The 17,704-nt window shown below is 38.3% G+C and overlaps 1 protein-coding gene across 2 annotated transcripts in view; it reads left to right on the top strand.

Annotated features, from left to right (window-relative positions):
• LOC124721628 (F-box/LRR-repeat protein 15-like) overlaps positions 1-7,276 on the top strand; it is a 73,177-nt gene extending 65,901 nt beyond the window's left edge. The window contains exons 3-4 of one of the 2 annotated variants that reach the window (XR_007006361.1): positions 2,649-2,806; positions 2,859-7,276. Coding sequence is in view for 1 of the 2 variants with exons in the window: in XM_047246688.1 (XP_047102644.1) it covers positions 2,649-2,695 (47 nt within the window). In the remaining variant the exon portion in view is untranslated. Of the gene's footprint in view, positions 1-2,648 lie in introns of both variants that reach the window. The other variant, XM_047246688.1, reaches the window with a different exon arrangement.
• Positions 7,277-17,704: the final 10,428 nt, after the last annotated feature.

Raw genomic sequence — 17,704 nt, forward strand, 5'->3', positions numbered from 1 at the left:
CCACCTTTATAATGTAAGGATGCTTCAATCATTTGGCAGGAGCTAAAATATTGATTGATGACTATCCCAAATTTGGATGTACGCTGTCTGAAACAAGTCACATTGATGTAGTTCAATTAGTCTTTAAAAATTCATGTACTGGCTACAAAATATCTAGGGGATCTTGTTACTGTCTTTAATGTAATGTAACGTAACATCACAGGACATTTTTGGATAAATTGTTTTCTGACTAATGATGAGATGAAGAATTATGACAACGCCTTTTCCTGTCTCGCCAATCCTGATGAAAACATACAGAATAAAAGGTGGACATTGACAGTCATTAGCATTTAAATGTTGAAATAAAAATTCTGCTGCTGCACCAGTTTGGAAAGTACATTGCCCATTGTGAGTTTATTCTCGAAAAAGATTTTATCAATTCGTGATGATGACGTGCACACGTGCATAACCCTCCCCCACATACACTCCTGCCCCCCCCCCCCCCCACCTCTCTCTCTCTCTCTCTCTCTCTTTTTTCCAAACAGTAATTGCATAGTATTTCTAATAACCAGTCATATCAGCCTTGGAATATCCATAAATTTTTCAAGGACAATGTAGTGGCACACACAATATTATAAGTAATAAAAATAATAGACTTACAGGAAGGTTCAGTTGTAAAACAGTTTTGTATGATAGTTCATTGTTCAGAAACATGCCATTCAGAGATCATTGGCTGTAAAATGATGATAAAATTGTTTCCTTATTCCTGTGCTGTTAGGGAAAGAGTCACTGGCAGCAACTTACATTAGCGTTTGGTGTAATAGTGAACACTTTCCAATGTATTTTAATGTTTTTAAACAGTTAAATTTTGGGTATAATCTCAATCTGCTGGGTTAAAATTATGGGAACTTCCTGTATTTGCATAAATGGCATTAACAGGTAGCAGTAGGAAAACTGAAAATTGCAAGGCTTTCTTTCTGTATGGATATCAGGTGTGAAATAAATTGTTAAGTATTATAATCTGATTGTATTTTATTTTTTATGCTAATTGGGGAAACATTTATTCAATTCATCAAGCCTGACTTGATGAAATGAAGCTTCTCAGGTTTAGCAGTTCACGATATAGTAATAGAAGACACGCAAGTTTCCCATGTGAAAGTATCAGTGTGCCAAATAACTGCGCAATGAAGGAAATCACCGTATCTGATATTTAACAAAAAAGTGTTAAATTTAGAAATGTACCAAGAAGTAATTCTATAATGAAAAATATGAGGGTTGTTACAGAACGCCAAAATTTCTTCAGTGGAAGAATATTTTATTGTTAATGGGTAAAGCACCTCTCCCATTATAGTAAAAAGGCAGTGCAAAATGAGAAAGAGGATTGGCACCAAAGAAAATTTAATTATTTATGGGGAATGGGTTGTAGGAAGGGGAGAATATACAGGAATTTGAGAAGTAACAGATAAAACTTGATTATCTCAGCCAAGTCTAGTTAGTTATGGAAGTTGGTCAGTCATTGCTATATCTGAAATACTGTGATTGGCTATAAGGTAGGAAAGTATGAATGTGGTTGATAAATATTTTGAGGTCCATGGCTTACATTATTGGTAGTTTTAATGTGAACATGGCATGTGTATTTTCCTGATCACACACATTTGCTGCAGCCAAATATATGGTAATTTGAAATTGTGGTCTTACAAGGTATTTTGTGTTTTTTACAGAAAAAAAATCTTTTGTTTCGTACTAAATAATATTTCCCTGAGTCTAATGAAGATAGAAGCTTGATGTGATCTCATGTATGAATAACTTTCATAAATTTGCCTTCTTGGTCAAAAATGAAGTTGTATTTCATCATTAAAGCTATGGTTGCTGTCTTAGCGGCCGGATATTAGTTAGAGGTTCCGCACAACCGTGAGAGACTTTCCAAATAAACACAGAACTACTTTGCCAGACAACATGTGACAATGTTCCACCAATCGGAACTCCTATGACTTGTGTAGCACTCCGCCGACCTGGCTCTATAAGCACGCTTAGACCGTCAGACCGGCAGTGTTTACCAACCGCTAGGAACAGCTCCAGCCAGTATGCCGGTCCTAGCATAGTATTCACTCGCTGTAGCGTTGTAGTAGCACGTTGTATTTTGTAGAGTAGATTTTGGTCAGTATTTTCTTCCATTGTCTTGTTTCCTTAACTGGACTGCCACCACAAGAGTTGTGGGCTTTTCTGATCGTTCCTTGCGTTTAAAACTTATTGTACGCCAAGAAGGCATTTTTCTTTAATTGTAGTAAGTTGTGTTCAAATTGACTGTTAAGTTCTTTCCTGCAGACTACAGGGTACTACAGTTATGCTATGACTTTGTAAGCTTTACCATCATCAGTTTCATTTAGTGTTGCAAAATGTTACTAAATTGTCATCTCAGTGGGCAGCCTAATGTCATGTTTAGTTAATCCATACCAAAGGAAGATAAAATTCAAATCATACAAGTAGTGCAAATGTACAAGATTGCATGAGAACCAGAGTATTTTAATGTATTCATAATAATATTTCACTAGCCTACGAAAGCTGGTGTGATGCTGTTTGCTGTTACAGTTAGTGTAGTGTGTCATGGACTTAGTGTGCTTTGTATTTGAATAATGCAAATTTGAACAAAGTACTTGCATTTCTTTCAGGTCGCCCATTCATAACAGACCTTGAGAGAGACATCCACAACAACTAATCCAGTAATCTGTGACTGTGATGAGTTCTACATGTGAAGAAATCAGTTAACAGATGTGTGTTTCATTCTATCTGTGTGTGTGTGTGTGTGTGTGTGTGTGTGTGTGTGTGTGAGAGAGAGAGAGAGAGAGAGAGAGAGAGAGAGAGAGAGAGAGAGAGAGTGAGTGTGTGTGTGTGTGTGTGTGTGTGTGTGTGTGTGTGTGTGCGCGCGCATGTCGTGATGGCATCTGTGCCTAATGTGTCATATCTATATTACTGAAATGTAGTTTCTCTGCAATATTTTGTTTCCTATTTGTGATATCATAATTTATAATCTTATTTTACCTGTTACAGTATTAAAAATGGACTATTCACTGTATGTGTTAAGTATTGTGTAAAACTGATTACAGTGAAAAGTGCAACAGCAAGGAATTTATTAGATAACACATTAGTGAAGGTATTTAGTACCTGCACTACAACATGGTACAAATTTTATTTTATGTGTTACGGTACAAATTTTGTGTTACATATTTACAAAGTTATCATTTCTTTGTGGTTGAACAATATTCACCATAATTGAAATGTGATTTTGCATGTTGAAATTTATTAATGTTGATTTACATTCCAACTCTTACAAGGTATGGAAAACATGTTGCTTCTGTTCAGAATATGTCTAGATGTTTCTCCTGATTGTAAGTCTTTCAAGCCCACCAAGAGTTATGGGCTACTTGAGATGCACAGCCACACGTCATATGGATGAGGTGACCCACACTGATACCAAATGGATATTTCAGACAACGTTAAATACTTTGTGTTCTTTTGTACTATGTAGTCCAGGAAAGAGAAATTTTCTGAGATTCGGTAAACACATGGATGCACATGAAGATTTATCAAAACCTGTAGAAGACTGGTATGTCAAATGTTTATTCTGAAGGAATTAACAAGTCTAAGTTACTAGCAAATGTTGTATGCTTTATTCTGATAATTTTCCCTGGTATGCCAGTAGACAAAAGTTTGAAAATGCAAGTTTAGGTAGAATACAAAAAATTATGACACACTGAAAGTAATAACTGGTTTTAAGCTCATCAGCATCATAGAGCAAACTCTGAATATGGTGGTCTTTATTTAAGAAAACAGTTTTTTTTAGATTTGGAAGGGTGGTGGAGTGTGTGTGTGTGTGTGTGTGTGTGTGTGTGTGTGTGTGTGTGTGTGTGTGTGTGGGGGGGGGGGGGGGGGGTTAGAAATATAAAAAATAAGCTGAGGAATGTGGCAGATAAACAAACAAAATCATTTATTTAATGGTCATGTGTTCTCCAAGAAAACTGCAAATCAACCTGCCTCTGCATAACTTGCTGCTTTCTCTTAATTTCTTAGTTATGTTCAGTTTGTCTTCTGTTTTTATGTCATGCCTCTTTCCTGTTTGTAGTTTGCATTCAGTTGACACATGGGTGGACATGAAGATCGATCAAAATAATGATATACTTAATACAAAGCTGCTGAAGCCTACTTTGCCAAAGATTTGTTTGGAGGAATTTGCATGTGTAATTTACTGCATAATGTTCTGAAGCTAATTGTGATAATTTTTCCCGATGTACTAATAGGCAAAAAATTGAAATTCCAGCTAAGAATTTATTAAAGAAATGTTATAAGACACACAGAAAGTAATTATTTTTGCTATCTTCATCTTCAGCATCAGAAAACAAATTCTGACTATGAAGATTTGTAACTAAGAAATGTATTTCTTGTTGATTTGGATGGATAATGGAAAAACAGTGGAGGTGGTGTGGTTGATGTGGAAAGAAGCAAGCTGAGAAATTGTGGGAAATCAAACAAAACACTTACTTAATAGGCATGTGTTTTCCGAGTAAGCTACTGGTGTATCTGCCTAACTAGCTGCCTTTTCTTAGTTTCTGTGTGATGTTCAGTTTGTCTTTTGCTTTTACTACATGTCTCTGTCCTGTTCTTAGTTTTTCCTCACTTTAACTTTCCTGTTTGCCACCTTTTCTACCTGCCTTCACTAATATTATTTTCCCCTCTTACAAAGAAAGTTTTTCTTGTCCTGACACTAAGTAATAGCATTGACTTTTGCTACCACATTCTTTATTGCATTTCAGGGAGTGCATATGTATATCCTTAATTTAGATCTTCCAAAGAGCTTACAGTAAATGGTTATTTTTGCTGTTTACTACTATAAGACTGTTAACTGGCAAGTAGGGAAAATCTGTGTATGATATGTTGGTTAACTTAATATGAAGCAAGAGTTCTGTGATTTTCTTCTATGTGCATGTGTATGTCTTGTCACATGGGAACATACAACAGTTTCTTCTATTTTATGTGTGTTATGTAAAATTTATGTAGTCAGTTGTACCTGTTTCAGTATTAAAATGAAGATATTTCTGTGTAACACGAGAAAAAAAAAGAAAAAAAAAAGAAAAAGAAAAAGCAAACATGGTTATGACTGTAGTAAGGAAAAGTGATGTACTCATGAGAAGACTGAGTTTATGTGTAAGCTGGGCATAAATGTCTAGCGCCATAGCAAAAGTTGGAAACCCAAACAGTCCTGTTGACATTACGTTATCAGGAAATGTCAAATTTGTCAGAATACCAGAATAATTATATCATCTTGTTGTAATGTCAGCAACTGAAGATTTATTCTGTATTTAGCTGTCAGATACAAGATATAATTGTGTGTTGTGTCTAAAGTAAAACCAGTTTTTTGCTCTTCATGCAAAACTTTCCTTCAGTATCATACTGTGTCCATGATGTCTGTAGTGTACATTGGTGTGTAGATACACTTGTTTTTTTACTCAGTGATCCTGTCTTTAAGTTTGATGATTTGTTTTTAGACCATTTACATACCGAAATGAAAAGAAATGCTACTGTAATATGCTCTTTCTTTTTTTTCCCCTTTTTTTCCTTTTTAAGAACATACAAGGTAGTGTTAGCAACTGAATATTTACCCTGTGTTTAACTGTCAGATTCGAGATATACATGTGTTGTGTGTTAAAAGTAAAACCCAGTTTCATAATGAATTGTTGCTCGTCATGCATAGCTTTTCGTCAGGATCATATTGTGTTTATGATATCTGTAGTGTACATTGGTGTGTAGATAAGCTTGCTCTTTTATTAAACTGATCCTGTCCTACATTTCATGATTTGTTTTTAAACTGTTTAATCTACAGAAATGAAAATAAATGTGACAGTAATATATTCTTTTCTTAACTGACAGTCATGCTTTGTTTAAAGAACGTACAAGGTAATGTTAGCAACTGAATATTTACTCTGTGTTTAGCTGTCAGATACAAGATGTAATTGTGTGTTGTGTCTAAAGTAAAACCAGTTTTTTGCTCTTCGTGCAAAACTTTCCTTCAGTATCATACTGTGCCCATGATGTCTGTAGTGTACATTGGTGTGTAGATAAGCTTGTTCTATTATTCATGTGATCCTGCCATATGTTTCATGATTTGTTTTCAGACTGTTTAATCTACTGAAATTAAGAGGAATATGACAGTAATATGACCTTTTCTTTGCTGACAGTCATGCTTTTTTTTAAAGAACATACAAGGTAATTTCAGCAATTGAATATTTACTCTGTGTTTACTTGTCAGATTCAAGAGATAAATGTTTTGTTATGAGTCAAAAGTGAAACCCAGTTCTGTAATGAATTGTCGCTCTTCACACACAACTATTCTTCGGGATCACACTGTTTCTATGATGTCTGTAGTGTACATTGGTGTGTAGATAAGCTTGTTCTTTTATTCAAATGATCCTGTCCTAAGTTTTATGATTTGTTTTTAGACTGTTTAACCTACAGAAATGAAAAGAAATGTGACAGTAATATATTCTTTTCTTAACTGACAGTCATGCTTTGTTTAAAGAGCATACAAGATAATGTTAGCAACTGAATATTTCTCTGCATTTAGCTGTCAGATACAAGATGTAATTGTGTGTTGGGTCAAAAGTAAAACCCTTTTTGTAATGAATTGTTGCTCTTCATGCAGAACTTTCCGTCAGTGTCATTAATGTGCCCATGATGTCTGTAGTGTACATCGGTGTGTAGATAAGCTTGTTCTTTTATTCAAGTGATCCTGTCCTATGTTTCATGATTTCTTTTCAGACTGTTTAACCTACTGAAATTAAGAGGAATATGACAGTAATATGCTATTTTTTTGCTGACAGTCATGCTCTTTTTTTTTTTTAAAAAAAAAAGAACATACAAGGTAACTTCAGCAACTGAATATTTACTCTGTGTTTAGTTGTCAGATACAAGTGATAAATGTTTTGTTATGTGTCAAAAGTGAAACCCAGTTTTGTAATGAATTGTTGCTCTTCATGCAAAACTGTTCTTCAGGATCACACTGTGTCTGATGTCTGTTGTGTACATTGGTGTGTAGATAAGCTTGTTCTTTTATTCAAATGATCCTGTCCTAAGTTTTGTGATTTGTTTTTACACTGTTGTCTTCATTGGCTGTTGTTTTATGCTATTTGCAATTTATGATATGATGCTTTTTGTCTGGCATAATGGCCATATACATCATTGTATTGTCTGTACGTGTTTTATTAAATGTCTATAACCTATCGAAATAAAAGGAATGTGAATGTAATATGCTTTTTCCTTACGACAATCCTGCTGTTTTTAAAGAACATACAAGGTACTTGATAATGAGGTAAGGGTGAAGAGTGATGAAGGTAAATCTATGGAATCACTCTAAGAGCACATTCAAAAAAGTGGTACTCTCAGATTAAATACTTGGACAATTTGATAGCAAGGTAAAACTTTCTCAACCTTGCAGTGAATGAAAACTTTTTTTTTTTTTTTTAAGGGCAAAATTGCACTCTTGTTTTAAATTTGTTTCCTCTTAAGATCACTATAAGCTATCCAACATTTTTCCAGTGTGTAGATTGCATGTGTAAAGTGTCACCCTTGACCCTGCAAAATACCCACATGTAATGGGTAATGGTTGTATCTTTTCATTAGATTGAAAGTGTTTTTTTAGACACACACACACACACACTCTCACTAACTCTCTCTTCAGATGTGGAAACAGGAAGTAGTTGGAGGGTGCCAAGACAAGTGTATTTCCACTCAGTTTTTCCCATTGTGAGAGTACATTTGTGAGTAAGCACATTGTCTTGAAATATGTATCTTTTCATCTGTTACAATTTAGACCTCTCATTGTATATTTATTTTGTCCAGCTGTTACAGAATGCTTGCTTAGTATTGACCAGTTGTTGTTTATCCTGTGAAAGACAATATGAAAAATCTCATATGTACCAGGAGACACTGTCCAAAATAAACATTTAGATCTTCAATGTTTTCCATATGTGACTGATGGCAAATGTGTAGATGGTTCCCTTGAAAAGGAGAATGGTGACTTCTTGTTGCATTCAAGTTTGCACTCCACCTCTAAAGAGTCATGTGATTGGAGGGATATTAACCCCTAAATTACTTCTACCACCAACTTACGCTTACACCTCTTCAGTAACAAACTAGCAAACAAAATCAGTTGTATTCCTTCTAAAACACCCAAATATTCATTTTTGTATCTTCTATTGGACAGAATTAAACAATTGCAGGGTAGTGTCCCTCCAAAGTTTTCTCTTAGCTAGTTCTCCAAGCAAAAAGTACTGCAGTCTTTGTTCTGATATGCCTGTGGTATTATCTGCTCTACACACCATCAATAGCTGATTGTCCAGTATCATATTGAACATTTTATTGATGTTTTCATCAACAATTGCAAATTTTAATTATCTTTCACATGGATCATCGTTCATTGAAGTACAGTAGGCTTAAATTTGGCCACACATTTGCTAAGTGTTGAAAATGGATAAACAGGCTGTATAAAACCTCATCAATTTCCAACAGCAATAAACCATTGAAAATGAGGAAGCATTGGCACTCATCGTATCGAGGAAATGTTAAGTTGCAGACAGACACAACAAAAGACTGCAAGAACTCTTCAAGACCATGTGGTGCAACTGGCATAATAGAAACAAACTCCAAATCTCTGTAATTTGTAACATAAAATTCATGTTTTGTGATACAAAAAATAAAAAGCTTTTAAGCATTACCAAAGGTAATGAACAGCATCAACAAATTTGACCATTGTAACTATGGTACACAGTCTAGGAGAAATGATGGGTCGTATAAATAAAAAAAAAGAGAACATTCTGTGGTGAAGAATCTCAGAGCAAAAAACATTCTCTGAGAAAGTTCTCTTCATATAAATAAAAAAATTCAAAGCATTTTCTCTGATGAAGGGGGTTCCTTCTCAGTACTTCCCCTCCTTGAGAAGGTTCTCGGTGTGCGTATTTTGCTATATCTGGCACAGAACTCGTGCATAATGTTAAGTTTCATTCAGCTTGCTCAAACAGGCGAACTGTTCAGTGTACATATAGGAAACTGCTTCACATTTAGACTTTGCTTTTATGTGCGCCAACAATTTATAAGACAATTACAGACACTTTACGAAAATATATTTTCTCGCAATGTTATCGAATTTTCGACTTGTGCAAAACTTTTTTGTTATTGAAGTTAGGTGAACACATTACGCGAACGGTAATCTTAAGATTACGTGACATTTCCATCTACTCCAAAATGGAACTGAGTCAGGGTTTCCTAACGCAAGATAATTTTCGTTAAATATGACTCATAATGGTCTGCTCGTGCATCAAGGATGTAAGCAGTCGTCCATGCAGTTTGTTATAAACCCAGCGACCTGTTTCCCGTAGTAAACCTTTTAGTAATTTTTCTAAGCTGCCTACTTACTTCTAACATAACAAAACGTATGATTTATGCTTTTAGAAAAAAAAAAGACAATGAACATCTGAAAAAGTCAGTGACACGGTTGTCTGGTGTATAACTAAATCTTGTACAACAATCTGAAAACCTTAGTCTGCTAAATAGCAACAAAAATGTTCTAATTTTGACTCCATTTGAAAGGTTGCCCTCTCTTTGAAGATATTCGGGAAGAAAGGTCATCAGTAAAATAATTTTTTATAGTTAAACCGGTATAAATTTCTACAGGTTCTCTCTTCACCATTTCTATGGGGGTACATAATTTTTTTTTATTACCAAGCAACATAAATTCTGCCATTTTCAATAAAAAGAACTTGATACTACTTACCCTCGGCAGAACTTACTCAGCTTGAAGTACGCTACAGGACTCACTCCAAAAAATGGAGAATGTTGTCCACTTGTGAGAAGCTCCTCTAGTTTTATTCATACGAAGTCAGAGAAGGTTCTTTGTTTCGGGCAACTTCCCTCACACTAAGTACATTGTCGGGTGAAGAATATTCTGACTCACTTTATTCATGCAAACCTGAGAATGTTTTCAGAAATTTTGTGTACACAGTGTAGTCTCTATTTTATTGATATTACTCAATGAATGCATTACCACAGAAAGGACATGAAGATGCCCAGGAAACTATGACCGCGAGGACAGAATGGGAAGTTGCGTTTTAAGTTTATATTTATATAGTCAATGAAAGTAAGATAGCAGAAGATAGAGGCTAAGGAAGCAGGAACAGGGAATCACTAGCTGGATGAGAAACCTTGTCAGTGTCACTTGGAAACTGCATCAGAACGTCCCTGCACACACTGTTGTACCCATGCAGTTAGGCCTGAGGACACTACATTGAATGTACTGTTACAAGAACTACGTGCTCTGTTGCAGGCATAGTATCACCAATGTTATAGACATATTTTTGTCAAAATGACTCATCGGAGAGATTAGGAATTTTGAAGTAGTTCTTTTCTGGAAGATCCTTCAAGCTCAGACATTTCATCAGTGAGATATCCTAGAAATTAAATTAGCAAATCCACCTCCATAGTTGTGTCCTGATTAGTAGAAGTTCCACAGTCAAGGAACGTCTCAACAACAGGGTGATGGGTGTCCTGACCACCTGCCCCCCTCTACCATGTCTAATGACTCCATTGGCGGAGGATGACACAGCGGTTGGTCGGGCCTGATTGGCCTGTATAGGGCCAGAATGCAGAGCTTTACCTACCTGTATACCATTAGCAATGTTACTGTGAAGTGTAAATATCAGGGAAGCACTAAACCCAATTGTTGCCTAAGCAGGTATAAGAAATTTTCGGAAAGACACCGGTGAGCTGAAATGCGCACCATATAAACCAGTTGCTTAACATACTTGACAGATATTGCAGAATCATTTCATAGAAATATCAGAGAGGTGAAATACTCGGTTTTTATGATTGTGGTGCTGATCAGGATGATGAATGGAGTGCAGAGAACTCTGAATTAGACCCTCCCATATGAGCATGATAATCCTTTGAGGCTCAAAGCAAGGATCATTGAATTATTTGAAGAAAATTAGGTCAGTTTGTTGGTCATGCTTGATCAGAACCCAATCTTAACCACATTGAATTTCTTTGGAATGAGCTAGAGCTCCAGTTGTGTGCAATATCAGTTCATTCAAAAAGCTGGTGACAACTCTGTCATCACACTTTAAAAATGCAAGGTATGCAAAACTTTAGGTCAAATTTAAAAAATGGCAGAAGTCCGATGACATCTACTACTACTACTACGTCTACTACTACTGGTCAAAGTAATGACTGCCAGTCTCAATGCAAACCGAGCGAGGTGGCGCAGTGGTTAGCACACTGGACTCGCATTCAGGAGGACGGCGGTTCAATCCCGTCTCCGGCCATCCTGATTTAGGTTTTCCGTGATTTCCCTAAATCGTTTCAGGCAAATGCCGGGATGGTTCCTTTGAAAGGGCACGGCCGATTTCCTTCCCAATCCTTCCCTAACCCGAGCTTGCACTCCGTCTCTAATGACCTCGTTGTCGACGGGACGTTAAACACTAACCACCACCACCAGTCTCAATGCATCCATTACAATGACACACAAAGTATTGTCACACTTTCTTAATTAGTAACTGAGTACACGGCACAGCCCCGGTGTGGGTTTAATTCAGTCTTCTATTAGTTCATCTTTTCCTTTCCCCTCTCTTCCCATCTCCTCCTTGTCCTTTTCTGTCTCCTCATCATTATTTGCCCTCTGTTTGTATACCACCTCTTCCGCCTCCTCCCTCCTCCTCCTCCTCCTCCTCCTCCTCCTCCACCACCTCCACCTCTCCTGCCCCCCCTCTCTGTCCCATCTACTCCTCCCTGAGTGGATGGGAACAAGCACACACCTCATATAGGATCCTGGTATGACCTATTATTGAGTACTGCTCAAGTGTTTGAAGTGTTTGGGATCCATACAAGGCATGATTGAAGGAAGACATCAAAGCAATTCAAAGGCAGGCTGTTAGATTTGTTACCAGTAGGTTCAAACAACATCCAAGTGTTTCAGAGATGCTTTGGGAACTCCAATGCAAATCCCTGGAGGGAAGGCGGAGTTCTTTTTGAGGAATACCTGTGAGACAATTTAGAGAACCAGAATTTGAAGCTGATTGCAGAGTGATTCTATTGCTGCCAACATACATTTAACATAAGGACCATGAAGATAAGATATGAGAAATTAGGGCTATCTGCGAGTGGAGCAGGAAAGGAAATGACTAGAAGTGGTACAGTGTAATCTCTGCCATGCATCAGACAGAGGCTTGTGGAGTATGTATGTAAATGTCCTCCTGCCCTCCATATCTATCCATCTCCTCCCTGTCTCTGTCCATCTCCTCCTCCTCCCCCCTCACCCTGTCTATTTGCTGCTCCCACCATTCTCTCTATGTTTCTGGTTCTTTACCCCCACAGTATTTCTTTCCAGATAGTAACAACACTTCTGAAAAGGACAGATTTCTACTGACCCTAAACATGACACACTGAGTAGCAGACAGACACAAAGGAAAGACTATTACACACAGCTTTTGGCCAAAGCCTTCTTTAGAAAAGAGAGGAAAATGCCGACACATGCACAAAAGCAGGCACACCTCATGCCATACATGACCACTATCTCTGGCCAGACTGCAACTGTTGCATTGAACGAAAGCAGCAATCTGGTGTGTGGCAGGGAAGGGGGAGGGATAGCAGGTGTGGATGGGGGGACAGAAGACCACTGCCTGGTGGAGCGTGCAGGGACTAGAAGGTGGCAGGACAAAGTTGCCGAGCTAAGGGGGAAACTGAGCTGAAAAGGAGAGGAGCAGAGAGGGGTAAAGTTGGTGGGTGCATTGGCAGAGACTGGAGAACAGTGAGGCTTAGGGGATGTGAATTGTGAGGAAGTGATAGGACAGAGGGGCAGAAGCTTTTGGGTGGAGGGTGTGGGGCAGTAAGTTATTGTAGGTTGAGACTGGGATACTTTTGGGAGCAGAGAATAGGCAATGATGATAGCTACCATCTGCGGGGTTATGAAAACCTCGTGGTGGAGGGGCGGATCCAGATGGCCTGGGTTGTGTGAAGCAGACAGTGAAATCAAGCATGTTACGTTCAGCTGGATGTTGTGCCATAGGGTGGTCCACTTTGCTGTTGACCACAGTTTGGCAGTGGCTATTCATTCTGGTGGACAGCTGATTGGTCCAATGATTGCAGCAGAACTGGTATATGAGATGGCTACTTTAATTGGTGGCAAAGCCTCTAATGGTATAGGATGACAAGACTGTGACAGTACAGAAATAGCAAGTGCTGGGTGGGTGGATTGGACAAGTCTTGCACCCTGATTTTCTAGAGTGTCTGGGACTGGGAGTGGGATAGATATGGACTAGGGTGTGATGCTTGGGTAGGCAATGGAGCACCACTTCAGGAGGGATGGGAAGGATCTGGTGTAGGAGAATTCTCATTTCAGCGCAAAGACTTGACGAAAGATGTGGTTCAGTTCCAGTCTGAGCGGTATTGGGTGCCAAAGGAGGTGCTTCAGTGTAGCTGGTTGTTGGGGGTGGTGGGAGCATTAGGGGTGTGTTGGGGGTATGGCTCAGGAAATCTGCTTGCAGGCTAGGTGTGGGGTATAGTGCCTGTCTATGAAAGGCCTTTGTGAGACATTCAGCATACTGGGCAAGGGAGTTTTTGTAACTGCAGATACACATGGAAGCTGTTGAAATGCAGCTACAGCTGGTTCTTGGTGCGTATAATGTGGATGGACGTATGAAGGGAGCTGTTGGAAAGGAGGAGGAGGAGGAGGAGCAAAGTAGATCAGAGAGTAGGTGTTGAGGTTGTGAAGGAATGTGAATAAGGTGTCTTGGCCCTGAGTTCAGATTGTGAAGATATCATCAGTGAACCTTAACCAGACCAGGCATTTGGAGTTTTGGGAGGCTAGGAAAGTTTCCACTAGATGTTTCATAAAGAAGATGGCATAGTAGTGCCCATGGCTGAAATACAATTTGTTTGTTTACCTTCCCTTCAAAGGAGAAGTAGCTGTGTTAAGATAAAGTTAGTAAGGTGTATGAGAAATGAGGTTGTGGGTTTGGAATCTGAAGGACACTGGGAGACGTAGTGTTCAGTAGTGGCAAGACCATGGGTATTAGGGATTTTGATATGTAGGGAATGACGAGTGGGAATCCAGGAGGTAAAGGGGTGGGAGTGGTAGAGAGTTGGAGAAGGAAGTGGTTGGTATCTTTGGTGTGGAAGGCTAGTAGTGGCAGCTGATGCAATCTTTCATCTCTTCAGAATATTTCTGGAACAGGGAAAATATAGCATTTAATGTTTTAGCAAGTGACATATTTAAATCTTCATCTAACATAGTTTTTTACTCTGATACCAAAATATAAAAATTGACACACAAATGCAGTTCTTAATATTTTCTGCAGGCAAGACAGTAATATACAGAATAAAATTAAAACGATGTTCTTACTTTAATTAATGGATTTGTAGATGAAGTGCATTCTCCCCTCCTTCCTTTCAGCAAAGTGGTGAATTACAAGCTCATTAAAATTATGCACATTAGAAAGTGTATTTTCTATAGAGTACGAGTAGCAGCTTGTGTTATAGAAACAAGCTGGACTGGAATAATAGCTACTGACAAGTGACTGCTAAATGCAAAACGCTCGTCAGTATTAGCCACAACAAGATCGCAGACTTCCTTTCCAACATTTTTACGTTTTTACGTGAGTCTACAAAAGGGAAGTGTTTTTGGCTGACAATTTCTTCACTTCCATTCCTGTTACCCCAATGATGATTGAGATCAAGAGAATTTCTTGTCAGTTGTATTGCTGACTTAAAATCAGAGACGTTCTTAAGAGCTTTCACATTATCAATATCTCTACATTGAAGCTGATTAAACAAAATGGCAGTGAGGCAGGACCTTATTGAAAAACTCAAGCCGAAAGAGAAACTTTTGGTCATTGTTGAGAAGTTCCTGAAGTCCAACTGCTTTCTTGGTTGTTGAGTAATCATTGCTACAATTGTCTTCAATGATCCCAAGGCACTCAGCTATTTCTTTCTTACACTTAAATACAGTGTTTACTACCACTAGTAAAAATACTGTTTACACGATTCATTTTAAGCAGAAAACCAGCACATTAGTTACTCACTGTCACTCTTTCAAACAATCTGATTCACAATGGAACAACTAAAGTATTACCACAGGCACGGGACTACTTGTTTACTTTGCCTGCTTTGCACAGATGCTGTCCCAAGCAGACCTACACAATGCACTTCCACCACCTGACCCTTGAGTACCTCCACTCTTCCACACACATCCATTGTCTGCTTTTATACTGCTGGGACAGTTCACCGAGAGTCAGACAGTCAACCAATTCAAAAATCATTCATTATTCGCTTACAGGGGCAGATAGTCTACCCATTCTAAAAGCATTATCATTTGCGTGCAGGGGCTCGTGGTATACAAAAATTAAATGAACCAGTTTGCGATACACTTTTCGTACATACTGCGACCTTTCATGTGATGGATATTATTGGGAGGGTGCTGCCCTGGAGTGCTCTAGGAATATCTGCCACTGGAGGCTAGACTTTGGACAACTGGTTTTGTCTGTTTGCAACTCATTGTGTCATTTTTATGGTGAGTGGCAATCTGTCCTTTTCATAATTGTTGATATTCCAAGCTGGACTTCCCAAGTAGTAGGTAATATGTGTACCAAGTTTGCTTGAAATCAGTCAAGTGATGTAGGAGGGGATGTGGAACTTGCAAACATACTGCATTCATTCATACATACATACATATATACATACACTTTCATGATATGTATGGATTCACATATCTGTACAGTAAAACAGCAAGTAGAATGAAACATTAACACCGAAATGGAACACAGCCATGTTGAAAGCACATCTCTCACTAATGACAAAGAGGTGCAGTCTCCAGCTGTGGCAGCACATATCAAAGGAACACCAGGCATGTGCACCATCCAAACGGGGCAACAGGTAATGATGTCCTGTTGATCTTCTAAAATTGCATTTATAGAGAATCATTGCTGATAATCTGAGATGAGAGTGATGCATGGATTTTGATAGTTGAAAACAACATCTTGGTTGAGAGAGAGAGAGAGAGAGAGAGAGAGAGAGAGAGAGAGAGATCATCTGTGACCGATACAAACTGTTGGAAGTTGGGTCCTGGGGTAATTTGTTGACAGAATCGAATTATGGGTTCAAAATCACTTGTCCTAATTGCTTTGATAAAAACAAAGATGAGGTGACTTACCGAACGAAAGCGCTGGCAGGTCGATAGACACACAAACAAACACAAACATACACACAAAATTCAAGCTTTCGCAACAAACTGTTGCCTCATCAGGAAAGAGGGAAGGGGAGGGGAAAACGAAAGGAAGTGGGTTTTAAGGGAGAGGGTAAGGAGTCATTCCAATCCCGGGAGCGGAAAGACTTACCTTAGGGGGAAAAAAGGACGGGTATACACTCGCACACACACACATATAGGTAAGTCTTTCCGCTCCCGGGATTGGAATGACTCCTTACCCTCTCCCTTAAAACCCAAATCCTTTCCTCTTTCCCTCTCCTTCCCTCTTTCCTGACGAGGCAACCGTTGGTTGCGAAAGCTAGAATTTTGTGTGTATGTTTGTGTTTGTTTGTGTGTCTATCGACGTGCCAGCGCTTTCGTTTGGTAAGTCACATCATCTTTGTTTTTAGATATATTTTTTTTTCCCCACGTGGAATGTTTCTTTTTTTTGCTCCACCAGTGCTCTCCACACTATTATTCAAAGTGTGCATTTCACAGCGAAGATGAAGGCTTATTGGTCAATTGTCTCTCTCACAATCCAGTACTGGCATCCCAAATCCTCCTGAGTGAAAAATTCCTTGTTGAGAATCTTGGCCAGTCCACTGTGGTTGAATGACACAGTTTCTATCCACAGCATTAATTATTTTTTCCAATTTTGATGATACCTGTTATAAAACTTTTTTTTATACATTTCTCCTTTTGCTTTACCATACAACAAATATGTGCCTGTCAGTTGCTGCATGCCTGTAATGAGTAATGCCGCATCTCGAGAACCAGTCATGAACTGCTACAAATAGTGGTAAACAGATCTGTCAAAGTAGTACTACCACACTGATGCAGACAGTTGTTTGTTATAAAACATAAGTAGTTATCTACATGTGCCTCACACTTGTTGCTCATTCAAGACCTCATACTTCAAGATACATATTTCTGACCATTGGTGTCTTGTCTTGGAATACTGATTTTAGGATCCACCTACATGTATATAATTTTAACTCTGAATGGTTGAGACACTATAGAAAAAATTCCCATTTCAACGTATTATAGTTAGTTAGAAGCTGTCCCTGAAAATGACATGCTGTAATAGCAACAAATGGAGGATGTGCACTGTATTACTTACATTGCTGGCATCTTTGAATGAAGAACAGACATACATGTTTGCATACACTGTGTAGATAATTATGGTAAGTAGACAATGCGATTCAGAATTTTGGAACAAAACGTCTTTTTTACTTCTTCGAGGTCATGATTGTGAGAATGTATTATGTCCAGACAAGGAGAACTGTGGTTACTTAAGCCCATGTAGTTCATAGACAGCTGCTTAGTCTTGTCAGTAGTTTGGAACAATGATTTCCCATTTTACATAGGTAAAGTGTGTCTCAGAGAAAATGCTGCATACTTAGTTATGGTTTGAATCACAAACTGTTCCCTGAGGTGTTAATTTTT

Source organism: Schistocerca piceifrons, chromosome X (assembly GCF_021461385.2).
Source record: "Schistocerca piceifrons isolate TAMUIC-IGC-003096 chromosome X, iqSchPice1.1, whole genome shotgun sequence".
NCBI classification, from domain to species: Eukaryota; Metazoa; Arthropoda; class Insecta; order Orthoptera; family Acrididae; genus Schistocerca; species Schistocerca piceifrons.